This window comes from Dipodomys merriami, unplaced genomic scaffold (genome assembly GCF_024711535.1).
Source record: "Dipodomys merriami isolate MVZ:Mamm:240054 unplaced genomic scaffold, mDipMer1.0.p SCAF_69, whole genome shotgun sequence".
In the NCBI taxonomy this organism is placed as follows: domain Eukaryota; kingdom Metazoa; phylum Chordata; class Mammalia; order Rodentia; family Heteromyidae; genus Dipodomys; species Dipodomys merriami.
The window spans coordinates 1,710,408-1,724,053 of NW_027206279.1; the positions used below are offsets into that span (position 1 = coordinate 1,710,408).

General features: G+C 54.4%; 1 protein-coding gene across 1 annotated transcript in view; it reads right to left on the minus strand.

Annotated features, from left to right (window-relative positions):
- The window catches only part of Aqr (aquarius intron-binding spliceosomal factor), a 49,377-nt gene that overhangs the window by 26,422 nt on the left and 9,309 nt on the right, over positions 1-13,646 (minus strand). The window contains exons 8-15 of the mRNA XM_070005721.1: positions 12,704-12,804; positions 11,555-11,631; positions 9,154-9,218; positions 8,508-8,624; positions 5,890-6,003; positions 5,607-5,710; positions 3,380-3,482; positions 1,359-1,479 (exon numbers count right to left, since the gene is read on the minus strand). Coding sequence (XP_069861822.1) covers positions 1,359-1,479; positions 3,380-3,482; positions 5,607-5,710; positions 5,890-6,003; positions 8,508-8,624; positions 9,154-9,218; positions 11,555-11,631; positions 12,704-12,804 — 802 coding nt within the window. The remainder of the gene's footprint in view (positions 1-1,358; positions 1,480-3,379; positions 3,483-5,606; positions 5,711-5,889; positions 6,004-8,507; positions 8,625-9,153; positions 9,219-11,554; positions 11,632-12,703; positions 12,805-13,646) is intronic.

A 13,646-nucleotide genomic window follows, 5' to 3' on the forward strand; every position in this document is an offset into this window, starting at 1 on the left:
TGGCATCTCAGACGTGTGCCTTCGTGAAAGAAGCGAGCGCCCAGCCCATGGGCTCCACCGCGTCATGCTCCGCATGCGGGTGTCAGCCTGCAACAAGGTTGCACGGGGCAAGAATATCAGTCCAAGCTGGGTGGCGTGGCTCACGCTAGAACCCCAGGTACGCAGGAGGCTGAGATCTGAGGACTGTGGTTCAAAGCCAGTCCAGGCAGGAAAGTCTGTGAGACTCTTATTTCCTATTAACCACCAGGAAACTGGAACTGGAGCTGTGGCTCAAAGTAGCAGAAGACTACACTTGAACACAAAAGCTCAGGGATAGCACCCAAGCCCTGAGTTCAATCCCCACACTGGGAAAAAAAAAAAAAGAAATAATAGTCTGGAAAAGAGCAATGAACCATCCAGCTTCTTAAACAAGAGAAAAAGAAAAGGACTCACAACAGATGCTGTAAGGGCCTTTACAAATGAACCTGACCCCGTCTGTCCCCAGCCCAGCACTGGCTGCACCTTCTTTGCTCCACCTGAAAGCAAGTAACTGCACAGCATGGCCGTTCACATTCCCCTCCATGCACGGACCCCACACAGACCCCCACGCGGGGAAATACGTGAGCTACGGACTGACCACAACCTGGGACACAACTGTGAGACGATTCTTCTCTTAGATAAATGATGTCTTTAAAATAGACTTCTAATAATAATCTACCGTTCAGAATATTCCTGAAATTTGTCTGAAATATGCCTTCTTGTGACAGGCTCTCTCTCCTCTGAGGAGGAACAAAAGTGTCTTACTGCGTCTCATCAAACAGGAGGTGAACAAACACATAGTATCTTTGTAGATCACAGCTAAGGGACATCAACAACTGGTGATATTGTTTGCATATTTATTTTTTTCAACTATGAGGGTTTGAACTCAAGGCCTTGTGCTGCTTTGGCTGGTCATTTTGGAGATGGAATCGTAGGGACTTTTCTGCCCAGGCTGGCTTTGAACCAAGACCCTCTAGATCTCTGCCTCCTGAGTGTCACTGGTGGCGTCCAGCTGGCAGCGTCTTTTTGGTGTTCATTGTTTGACACCACAAAATCCAAGAGCTTCTAAATCAAACTTCAAAAGCCAACTGCTCCCACTGCAGCCCATGCCCACACGAAGGCCGCACTTTCTTCCTCCTTGACACGCAGCTGTGTTCTGCCACCGTGCCATGTGGGGTGAGATGCGTGCCGGGGCATGATTAACCAAGTGTTTGTGCTCGGACCTCCTCATTCTGAATGTGGTCTAGCTGCTGCAGGTGGACTTCAGGACATAGAAAAGACAGGGGAACGTTTTCAGGTTCCGTGTGAGGTCACCCTGGAGGTCTGAACTTTTAGCCTACCTTCCCCAGAGTAGTACTCGGTTGGGACGATGTTCTCGTCCCATGCGATTCTCTCCGTTGGGTACAGGGGCATCCGATTCAGCTGCTGAATCTGGGAGATCCGGCGCTCGTGGCGAGAGACCTGGGAGAGCAGTGGTTATGGGGAGAGGACCCGATGAGCCAACCGCAGGAAGGCGTGCCCACGCACACCCACCAACCTCAGGAGGGCACGCCCGCACACACCCACCAACCGCAGGAGGGCACGCCCGCACACACCCACCAACCGCAGGACATGCCCACACACACCCATCAACCGCAGGAGGGCACGCCCGCACACACCCATCAAACGCAGGAGGGCACGCCCGCACACACCCACCAACCGCAGGAGGGCACGCCCACACACACCCACCAACCGCAGGAGGGCACGCCCTCACACACCCACCAACCGCAGGAGGGCACGCCCACACACACCCACCAACCGCAGGAGGGCACACCCGCACACACCCACCAACCGCAGGAGGGCACGCCCGCACACACCCACCAACCGCAGGAGGGCACGACCTCACACACCCACCAACCACAGGAGGGCACGACCGCACACACCCACCAACCGCAGGGCATGTCTGTGCACACCCACCCAGCAACCGCAGGAGGGCATGTCTGTGCACACCCACCCAGCAACCGCAGGACACGCCCGCACACACCCACCAACCGCAGGAGGGTATGTCTGTGCACACCCACCCAGCAACCGCAGGACACGCCCGCACACACCCACCAACCGCAGGAGGGTATGTCTGTGCACACCCACCCAGCAACCGCAGGACACGCCCGCACACACCCACCAACCGCAGGAGGGCATGCCCACGCACACCAACCAACCGCAGGGCACGCCAGCACACACCCACCAACCGCAGGAGGGCACGCCCGCGCACACCCACCAACCGCAGGAGGGCGTGCTCAGCGGAGGCTGAGCCACAGCCCCCTCTGCATCACAACCAATAGCAGAAAACAAAAACACGTTGTTTGGGGGAGGCAAAGGAGCAGATGGGAATGAGGGAGGCGTGGGAAACGCCATCTCTGCATTCAGCGAGCACTGTGAAACACTGGACTAAGGAGCTTGTGGGTCGGATGGGAAGGGGACAATGAGGGGTGATGTCATTCAAGAAGCCTTGCACTCACAACCTGACTTACAGAATGGTAACTCCTTTGTAAAACTCCTCAATGATAACAGAAAAGGAAAAGGAAAAGAGCTATGAAGAAAATGAGCAGCATGCTTATCTCATCGAAGCCACCAACCAAGGACCTCATCCGCAGGGGGTCTGAGCTACCGTCAGAGGTGTACCTGGGGAGAGCGTGTTATCTGTTTTGGGAGGGAAGCCGCCCAGCTCCTCCCTGTGCAGCAGGAGCACACACAGCCTTCCAAGACCGGGCTCCCGCCCCAGCAATGCAGGCCAAGTGGCACTCACCTCTCAGGTTTCTCATAAAGCACGGGATGGCATGTTGTGAAATACTGTCAACACACACTAGAGACCTCAGGAATGCTACTATGATTTAAAAAAAAAAAGAGGCCGGGCGCCGGTGGCTCACGCCTGTCATCCTAGCTACTCAGGAGGCCGAGATCTGAGGATCACAGTTCAAAGCCAGCCCAGGCAGGAAAGTCTGTGAGACTTTTATCTCCAGTAAACCACCAGAAAATCAGAAGTGGCGCTGTGGCTCAAGTGGTAGAGCGCTAGCCTTGAGATGAAGAGCTGAGGGACAGCGCCCAGGCCCAGAGTTCAAGCCCAACCAAGTACTACTACCACCACTGACAACAACAACAAAAACAAAGACTACAGGCAGAATCCAGGTTACTTTTCATTGTTGCACTAGCTTTTCGGGAGGGGGTGGATGGTGGCACAGGGGACCGAGGAATGGAGGAAAGGTAAACAAGTGAATGCGTGAATGCAACCTCCTCCTTACAAATGACAGGAGCAATCCCCAGTCTCCTCGCAGGACTCTCAGTGTTCATCTACGTAGAATGGCAACACTGGCTCTGTACTCACCAGCAATTCCAGAAGAAATTCTTTATCAAAGGTGGTGTCTTCGTTCTTAGGAAGGGTTGGTAACAAGCAGAGGTATGATGCCACCTGGTGGAGAGTGTTGGAACTGCAGGACAAAGAACATTCACTTCAACAAGCATTTCTACAGATGGTTGTTAACAAGTAAATACAATGCTACAGCAGGGCCAGGGAACATCCTGCGTTTCGCTTGGATGTGGACTCCCACAGCATTCCTGCAGGCTCTGGTGGGCTCTCCATCCCTTCAGGACTGGGAGCATGACTTCCCTCCCCCTCCCCCTCTGGCACAGCCCTGGGCCAATCGCCAGCAACCCCCACCCCCGAGAAAGCCTGGGCCTGCTTGCTTTTTAAATGTGGACTTTCAATACCAGTTTCTTAAAAAGTGTGTGTGCTAAATGCACACAGTGCTTGAAAGGGTAACTCTTTGCTTTGAGAAAAAATGATTTTTACAAAATAGGAATGGAGAAAGACTGTAAGATCCAAGCCTCTGTCTGGAGCTGAGCACGGGAAAGCCAGCGAGCCACGCCACTCCACTGCTAGGACTCCCGGCCCTTCTCCCAAGCCCCCTCCGCCACCCGGCCCTGGACGTAGCTCCTCTGTTCTCAGGTGAGTGCGTGCTGGACCTGGGGCTTGGACTCAGGGCCTCAGTTCTGTCCTGGAGCTTCTTCTTGCTCAAGGCTAGTGTTCTATCACTTGAGCCATAGCTCCACTTGCCAGGTTTTCATAGTTCTTTTTAGTTAAGTCTCAAGGCCTTTCCCACCTGGGTTGGCTTCCAACCGTGACCCTCAGATTCAGCCTCCCAAGTAGCTAGGATTACAGGTGTGAGCCACAGCACACAGCGTAGTTTTACAAGGTTTTGTGCAAATTCTCTCTCTCATTTCCCCTGGGTACATCTTTGCTCAATTCTCCCATTTATTTGAGCCAGTTTTGCTTTGTAGCACAAACTGGCCTTGAACCTGCTCTGTACTTCATGCTGTTCCAAATTTACAGCCCTCCAGGCTGAGCCCTCTGAATGCCGGGACCACCGGTGTGCACCCTGTGCTGTCCGTCACTAAGAGGGAGATGTGAGCACACAGTAACCTGTTTCAACGTCTCCCCAGTGGCTTCCCACAGCAGTGAGGAACGTTCTCGCAAGCCTTCACACGGTTCTAGTCCCATGTAGTGGCTGTCTTAGGACTGAAACATGCGTATCTCTAACGCCTGAGGATGCTGTGCACCGCTGCGACGCGTCGGCCTTGCGCTGCCTCCCTGGTAAAGGATTGCTGTCTATCTTTGTCACCTCAATGCGAGGTACTTTCTCAGCACTGAGGCTGAAACCCTGAACGGCCCACGCTGCCTGCAGACACGGATGGTCATGTTTTCTTCTAGTTTGTCCTAACTCTCATCTCTTAACGGTGTGTTTTCTTCATTATGCTTTGGTGTCCATGGAGTCTTGGTACAATCCACCACGACAAAGGCTTGGGGGCTGACATCTAAGTTCACCATTAGTTCCAAGTTCATTTGTGTGTAGGATACAAATTACAAGTCAAGATTCACACTTTGCATATGCCAGGTTACATAACATGCATGCGTACAGGACACGGATGGACGGACACACACACACACACACACACACACACAGACTCTGGTAGGTACAGGACACACCACAGTACACACACACACATTCATATACAGACTCTGGTGCAGGACTCACTACACAACACACACACACACACACACACATGACTGGTAGGTACAGGACACACTACAGTACACAAACACATTCATGTACAGACTCTGGTACAGGACTCACTACACAACACACACACACACACACACACACACACACACACACACACACACACACACACACACACACACACACACACACACGACTCCGGTACAGGACTCACAGCAACACCCTGGTACTAGATCCCTGGAAGTTGGACTCAAGCAGTCTGGGAGCAGCGGGCAGCACGTGCATTGTGGAGCCACACGGTGCGTGCACAGGTGTTCACGTGTGTGAACATGCAGTACCAAGCACGGCGCGTGAACATGCGGTACCCAGCACGGCGTGTGCACAGGCAAGGCTGCAGCAGGGATCTCGGAAACTCTACTCCCCACAGAATGAAAGAGTGGGCTGCCGGGGGGAGGGCAGCCTCCCGGTGTGAGCGGAGGTGAAGCCCACGTTAGACATGGAAGGCTCACTCAAGGCCATCCCACACGGCCGTACCTTAGGGGGCTGAAGAGCCGGACCAAGGACTCGCGCGTGTCCACTTCTGCCACGTTGGAGAGGGCGAAGTCGTAGAGCTCTGGGAAGTGTGCAAAGGCGGCTCTCTGGGGAGAAGGGCAGTGTGGGCAGTCAAGCCCCTGGCCAGCCGGCCCCGGGAGGCCCACAGCACACGGCATGTGTGTCCTATCTCACGTGCCTCCCGTGAGCCTGGCCCGAGGACCCCCAGGAAAGCCAAACAGCCAGCGCGGACCCCACGGACGCGGGGAGGAAAGCAGCACTCTACCTGCAGGGAAGTGATTCGGTCGTAGTGAATTGTGGTCATCTCGTTCTCAGTAAGCGCATTTCCCGTCTGGTCATTAATCTCAAACCCGGTATAGAACTTAAGCATGTCTAAAAGCTGAAAGGATACGTGCCAGTGAACAGCTGTGAACGTAGGACCTAGTTATAAGTGCTAGCCTGGCGCTGGTGCTCACGCCGTCATCCTAGCTACTCAGGAGGCTGAGATCTGAGGATCGCAGTTCAAAGTCAGGCAGGAAAGTCCATGAGACTCTCACCTCTAGGTAACCATTAGGAAACCTCAAGTGGCGCTGTGGCTCAAAGTAGTAAAGTGCTAGGCTTGAGCAAAAAGAGCTTAGGGAGTGTCCAGGCCCCGAGTTCAAGCTGCATGACTGGGGGGAAAAAAGTGCTAAAAAACATTTGCAATGTAACACTGTACATTTTTGAGATTTCAGAACAAACCAGAACAGGTCCAACTCTTCTAAGATGAGGGATGTGTCTCCCTTTCCCCTCGTGGTACTGGGGACTCAACCAGGGCTGTGCCTGCGCAGAGCCCTGTCTCCAGCTCTTTCAGTGCAGGGCTGCACCCCGCTACTCCTGCTCCCCTGACACTGGGCAATAGGCACGCACCTCGGCGCCTCGTTAGTGCCTGGGCAGATCTAGCTGGATGACAGGCCTGAGCCACCACACCAAGGCAGGAGCCTGACCACCAAGTGCGCAGTCCACTGTGCACACGCGGTCCACACCGAGTGCTCGGTCCACTGCGCACACACAATCCACACCGATGCTCAGTCCACTGCGTACACATGGTCCACACTGATGCTCAGTCCACTGCACACACACAGTCCACACCGAGTGCTCGGTCCACTGCGCACACATGGTCCACACCGATGCTCAGTCCACTGCGCACACATGGTCCACACTGATGCTCAGTCTACTCAGGACACACAGTCCACACTGATGCTCAGTCTACTCTGCACACACAGTCCACACCGATGCTCAGTCTACTCTGCACACACATGGTCCACACTGAGTGCTCAGTCTACTCTGGACACACAGTCCACACCGAGTGCTCAGTCCACTCTGCACATACACAGTCCACACCGAGTGCTCAGTCCACTGCGCATATGCGGTCCACACCGATGCTCAGTCCACTGTGCACACAAGGTCCACACCGAGTGCTCAGTCCACTCTGCACACACGGTCCACACCGAGTGCTCAGTCCACTGCGCATACGCGGTCCACACCGATGCTCAGTCCACTGTGCACACAAGGTCCACACCGAGTGCTCAATCCACTCTGCACACACGGTCCACACCGATGCTCAGTCCACTCTGCACACACGGTCCACACCGTCCACACCGAGTGCTCAGTCCACTCTGCACACACGGTCCACATCGTCCACACTGAGTGCTCAGTCTACTGCGCGCACATGGTCTACACCATCAGACCAGCGCCAGGGCTGCTGCTTGGGCCACCTTGCCAGACCTGCCTCAGGGGGCTTGGGAGTATCTGCTCTCTTCATAAGGAAAACCCAGCCAGTGGGAAAGCTGAGTTACTCCTGGCAGTCTCTGCAGCCACCAGCCATCTGTGGCTCCATAGTTCTGACCCACCCATGGAAGAGTACGCACTAAGATTTCTATATATACGATACATATGCAAATCACTGGGTGGAATCTCAAGAGGATGAACATTTCTAGTTGTAAGATAACAGAAGTTGTAGCACACAAAACTGCAATTTGTATACTCATTCAAAGCTAGAATGACAAATTTGTGAAACAGACACATGGCTCGATCTGTGCAGCCACTTGAGAGGCAGAGATAAGAGGATCACAATCTGAGGTCACACACACAGTGAGACCTGAGGTAACAGGTTAGGTGTGATGGTGCATGTCTGTGGTCCCAGCTACATGGGAGGCAGTGACAGGACTGTGGTTCCAGGCCAGGAGAAAGTGCGCAGGGGAGGGGGGGGGTGTTTGGGGAGGGGGGCAGCATCAACTGAAGCCTGAGCATAAATAGCCAGAGAGGTGGCAGAGGTGCTGGGAGGCCGGGGCTGGGGGCTCAGGTGCTAGTCCTCTTGTTTAAAAGTTATGAGGCTATGTGTTCAAATCCTACTGTACCCACCCCCTACACAAACCCACAAAAAGCACAGAAACAAAAACAAAAAAGAATTGCAAGTTTGTCTTAACTTTGTAGAAGTGTGCAATACTATTTGCCTTCATACCCAGAGTAACCAACTCAGCGTTCATTTGCCTTGCCAATCAAGGACACAGACCGGGTGAGACACCTCCACACTGTCGACACCGATGCCTGCTGAGACATGGCGTGAGGCGGAAGCCCGTCATGGAGACGCGCGCGGAATGGGACGGGACCGTCTGGAGACAGAAGAGGAACGGGCCTGTCACAGACAGACACGGAAGTGAGACGGGAACAGAACTCCTGCATCTGTGAACACGCGGGCACGTGTGTGGTTAGCCTGGGGTTCTGTCACCACTGGGTGACAGCTGAGAAAGGTAAGATCTGCGAGTTTCCTTTGGGGTGACTAACTGGGGCTCCTGACGGCGTCAGTGCGGTGTCTGCTCTGCCCGTGGCAGCCCGGTACTCGGGTGGCCCACGGGCACTCACCTGGGAGAAGAGGTGGCCGTCCTCCTCCCTGCGCACGAGGTTGGACAGGTAGCAGTGAACCAGGAGGTGGGAGTCGTCCAGGACGGTGTTGAACCAGCGCCTGGTGGGGAGCAGGGCCTGGGGGAGCAGACATGTCAGGGCGCGGCCTGTACCCCGCAGTGTGCCCACCCAGACGTTGCAAGGCACCCGGGGCAGGGCCACTGCAAGCAGCAGGGGGAAGGTGCTCAATGTCCAGTGAAGCCGGCCCTGGCCGTGGCCACTTCCCCTCCCCTGCATGCTCAGCCGCGCTGGGCCACGCGGCTACGACTGCCAAGGTGGGAAAGCCCAGGCAAGTCACTGAAATAATGAGATAGAGCACGGTGCAAGCACACAGCCACACGAGCGCTCCTGGGTCACGGCCCCACCGACACCACCACACCAGCTCCTGTTAGACAGGAAGGAAATGGACTGCGGAGGGGGATGGCACCTCACAGGGCAAAAACACCTTCAAAAATCTTAGAAGAAAAAAAAAAAGACCCAAACTGACAATAAGCGGCAGCCCGTGCCACCTGCCAGGCGCCGGCAAGCCGCGAGGAGGCCGAGGCCAGCGGGGGCAGGGCGCCCCATGGGGACCAGGGGACGACGTGGAGTCGGTGCGCATGCTCACCTCCAGATCGATCATCAGCTCGAGGAACCGCTCGCAGTAATGAACTTTGTCCATTGTGACAGGCTCTAGGCGAGGGGGGAACGTGTCAGAACGTCACTAGCCAGGAGTGCTGCTGCAAAGCTGCCAAGCACCTACAAAGCCCCTGCGCCTCACCTCACTGCACAAACACCATGAAGGTGCACAGGCTGGCGGGAAGGGGCACACCAGCGAGACTCCTTCACAACACCCTCCCGGCTGCGCGTGCACTGCCTCTTCTACCATGCATAAGGGGATTTAACACAACGGCTTACAAGAGCAGTGCACTACTCTGACAGTCAAATGCCAGTGACACACAGACCTGCTGAGAACTTTTGAGAACACATCTGTGCTCTTGTGAGCGTATAATTTTTTAACACTTCTATTTTTAGGGACTGGTCAAGGAGCTGCCATTGGACAGCGCAGTTAACGAACACAGGGCTCCTGAGCGATGTCTCCCCACCCCTCGCTTTTCTTAATGTTTAGGTGGTGTATTGAGTTTTTCCAGTTAACAAAGCAGTTTCGGTGTACCATGCCTCCTGCCCTTTCACCCCACCCCTTCCCTTCCCCATTCTGTACAATGCCTTCCGGCCTGCATTCTGCAGTGTAGACAGAGCCTTCGGGCCTGCATCCTGCAGTGTAGACAGAGCCTTCGGGCCTGCATTCTGCAGTGTAGACAGAGCCTTCCGGCCTGCATCCTGCAGTGTAGACAGGGCCTTCGGGCCTGCATCCTGCAGTGTAGACAGGGCCTTCGGGCCTGCATCCTGCAGTGTAGACAGAACCTTCGGGCCTGCATTCTGCAGTGTAGATAGAACCTTTGGGCCTGCATCCTGCAGTGTAGACAGAGCCTTCTGGCCTGCATTCTGCAGTGTAGACAGGGCCTTCGGGCCTGCATCCTGCAGTGTAGACAGAGCCTTCCCGTCTGCACTCCACTGGCTTCCCTGCTCATTCTTCTTCCCTATCCTCTCGATCCTCCCTGCTTGCAAGTACCCATTTCCTAGTACTCATCTTGTTAGGCCTTGACTTAGTCCTTCCAAAGAATTATACTATTTGTTTTCCACAGATTACACGTCAGTTAATTCATGTGCAATGGCTTGGGTGCCACCCTGCACTCACTTCTAAATTATATGCACGTTTTGGTTTCCACGAATAAGGGAACCATGCAACTTGTGCCTGAGTACAGCTTACCTCGCCTAACACATCCTCTCCCAAGCCTCTCCCTACGAAAAGCTCCGAGTATTATACTTTAAATATTCAAAATAATTATCTTTTTTGACTTCTCTGTACACCTTAAAAATCACCATTGTGTTGGTATATTGCCAACAAATTGAGATTGCTTGATTAACGTTCAGCACTAGTCTAAGAATTTTGTTTTCTTGTAGTACAATAAAAATAGCAACTTTAGGTCAGGCACTGTTGGCATACACCTGTAATCCTATCTACTAAGGAGGCTGAAATCTGAGGACCTGGTTTGAAGCCAGCCCAGGAAGAAAGGTCTGTGAACCTCTTATCTCCAATAAACTACTCAGAAAAAGCCTGAAGTGGCGCTGTGGCTCAAGTGGTAGAGCGCTAGCCTTGAGTATAAAGAGATTCAGGGACAGCGCCCAGGAGTTAGAGTGCCAGGACTATCACCGAAAAAAAAAAAAAGGAACCGCCACTGCTGCGCAGACAAGCTCTGAGGGCCTGCAGCCGTTGGTCCTGGGGGGGGGGGCTTGGCTTTTAGCACCCCGTAAGTGCACCCTGCAAGTACCTTCATGACTCGTATTTATTTATAATGCATGGGAGAATGGAAGTCTTGACGTAAAAGGAACGCGAATACCTCCCTGACTTTCATATGGAAATGACAGCTGGACTCTCCTCCTTCAACTTTTTCTGTTAACATTCTACCTAAAGCTCAGACCCTAGATAAGAATGACGATGCGCATCTGTGCTGCGTGGATTCTGATGGGAATGACGATGTGCATCTGTGAAGTGTGTGGCTATCTTCACCTAGGCTGCACGGCTGTTTAAGGACAGCAAAGGAGCATTGTCTAACGGTGGTTTTACCATCCATGTAACTGTCCCTCATGTACAGCTGAAACCTGACAAGGCCTTCTCTCCCGCACACATGACACGGTGGTCAGAGACGTCTTTCCAGAACTGTATTCCAGCGCCTGGTTCAGAACCTGACTCCAGGAAGCAAATACAGCAAGGATTTGCTAGCTCTAAGGACCTTCCCGCGAGCCTCTGGTGCCACTGGAGACCTGCGCCAGGCAGTCCTGGTGAGCAGCCAGGACATTGTCCTCACATTCTAAAATCATCCTGAGGGACATGTTTAGATGAGTGAGAAAGTTCCAGAACAACATCTCCCCTCAGTTCCCAGATGAGCCACAGAGAGAACAGTTACCAGAAAGTGGGATTGACTTCAGCACGGAGATGAACTTCTGGATGAGCTGTGAAAGAAATCTCCTTTCTCGGTAGGCCCTAAAACCAAAGAACACGCACCAAATTATTTTGAAACCAAGTTAAATGTTGAACGTGCCTTTCTGACACTGCTCATGTTCTATTTTTCTGACACTGAGACGATAAATGGAACACAGGGCGTCTTTGTCACTTCAGTGCTACACGAGAGGAAGGGCCTGGCTGCGGGCTGCGGGGCCAGCGCTAACTGCACACCGCAGCCATGCTTCCGCTGACCTCGGCCACTGAACATTTACCATTTAAATGCAGTTACACTGAGTACTGCAATGGCTAAAATTCAACCTTTTCTCAAAAACCGGTTTTCTGCTCATTTCTATTTTTCCCAACATTTCTTAGGTACTGGACAGTGCGGACGAGTGTGCCAGTCCTGCGGGAAATACAGGAGGGAAACCATTAAGATCCATCTGAGCCGTGAACCGCACTGTGCGCAGCACTGAGTCAAGACGCGCCTGCAGGACCGACTCATCGCTGTGGGCCGCAGCCTGTGCCCAGTCCTCACGCTGAGCTCCGCCCTGCGGGAGCCAGAGTGGCTCCCGTTTCACATGGAGCCCCGCCCATCACACAGCACCCAGAGCGGAACCTTGCCGGCCGTGCCGGCCTGACCACAGCGGTGGCCTGACCACAGCGGTGAGCGGCAGTCTCAGCTCAGAGCGCAGCAGGTGTCCAGAGGGTGGCGCCAGGCTGCCCTGGCTGGAATGGAGGGAGGCGGCCCCTGGGGAGAAGGGCTGGAGGAAATGTGAAGGAAGCGCATGCAGTGGGAAGGGTGGGCACTCGGATCTCATCAGGCTAGAGGAGGTGCAAAACCAAAACGGCACAGAGACGTCTGTGCAGCAGGGTGGCCTGAGAGACCGAGCCACAGGGACCCTTTCAGGGCCGGCAGAGTGGGAGGTCAGGCGCAGGCCGGGGAGGCCTTGGTAAGGGGTGAGGCGGCGGCTCGGCGGTAGAGCCCAAACCTGACAGGCCCAGGTCTAGCCACCAGCACTGAAGCCCAAAGCCGAACGATGCTGGACCCTCTACTCGCACCAAGCCCCGCCCCAGCCCGCCCCAGCCCCGCCCAGCGGGTGTGGCCACCTACTGTTCCCTCGCTTCCTCAGACATCTTCTCATCATTCTTTCTAATCAGGTTCCAGAATTTCCTGAGCTTAGGTGTCTTCTTTAATTCCAGTTCCAGCCGTGCCTGAAAGACAGATGTGGTATTAGACCACCGGAAGCTCAGCTTTACAACGAAGATGATGCCAATGCTTGAAAGGGTCCTAGGACAGGACTGCCAGGGAGGGAATGAGAGACTTGGACAACTAGGAAACGAGTAACTCCACTAAAACAACTCATTCCTGAACTGCTCATTCCTGAAACTATGAAATATCTAAAAAAATAAAAACATTTATCGACAGAATCACTGAAATCCCAAATCCGTAGACAACTACCAAAAATTAAGTAAGGGTTGGATCGTCAGAACAGCTGATCTGTGACTGGGTTAATGGGACAAGGAAATCTGATAAAACTGCTTGGGGGGGGGGGAGAGGGGTGAGTGACCCCATGTAGAGCCGCAACAATACTCTCACCCCCGTAACTGATGCAGGCCAAGCGCAGTGGGACAGGCCTGCAGCCCCAGCCTCCCCGGGGAGGCAGGAGGATTGCCAGCCTCACACACACACTATGAAGCAGCAGGTCTCAGTGAAGGGGCCGTGGCTGCTGCCACGTCGTCCAGCGCTGCCTGTGTGCGCCCTCTGGAACCCGTGGGAGGGGCAGGGTGGGAGAGACTCTGCTCCCCGTCTGTCTGTGGCCTCCCCCCCCCCCCTGCGTGCTGCCTGTACGCGCAGTGTGTGCGCCCTCTGGAACCTGTGGGAGGGGCAGGGTGGGAGAGACTCTGCTCCCCGTCTGTCTGTGGCCTCCCCCCCTCCCCGCGTGCTGCCTGTATGCGCGGTGTGTGCGCCCTCTGGAACCCGTGGGAGGGGCAGGGTGGGAGAGACTCTGCTCCCCATCTGTCTGTGGCCTCCCCCCCTCCCTGCGTGCTACGCA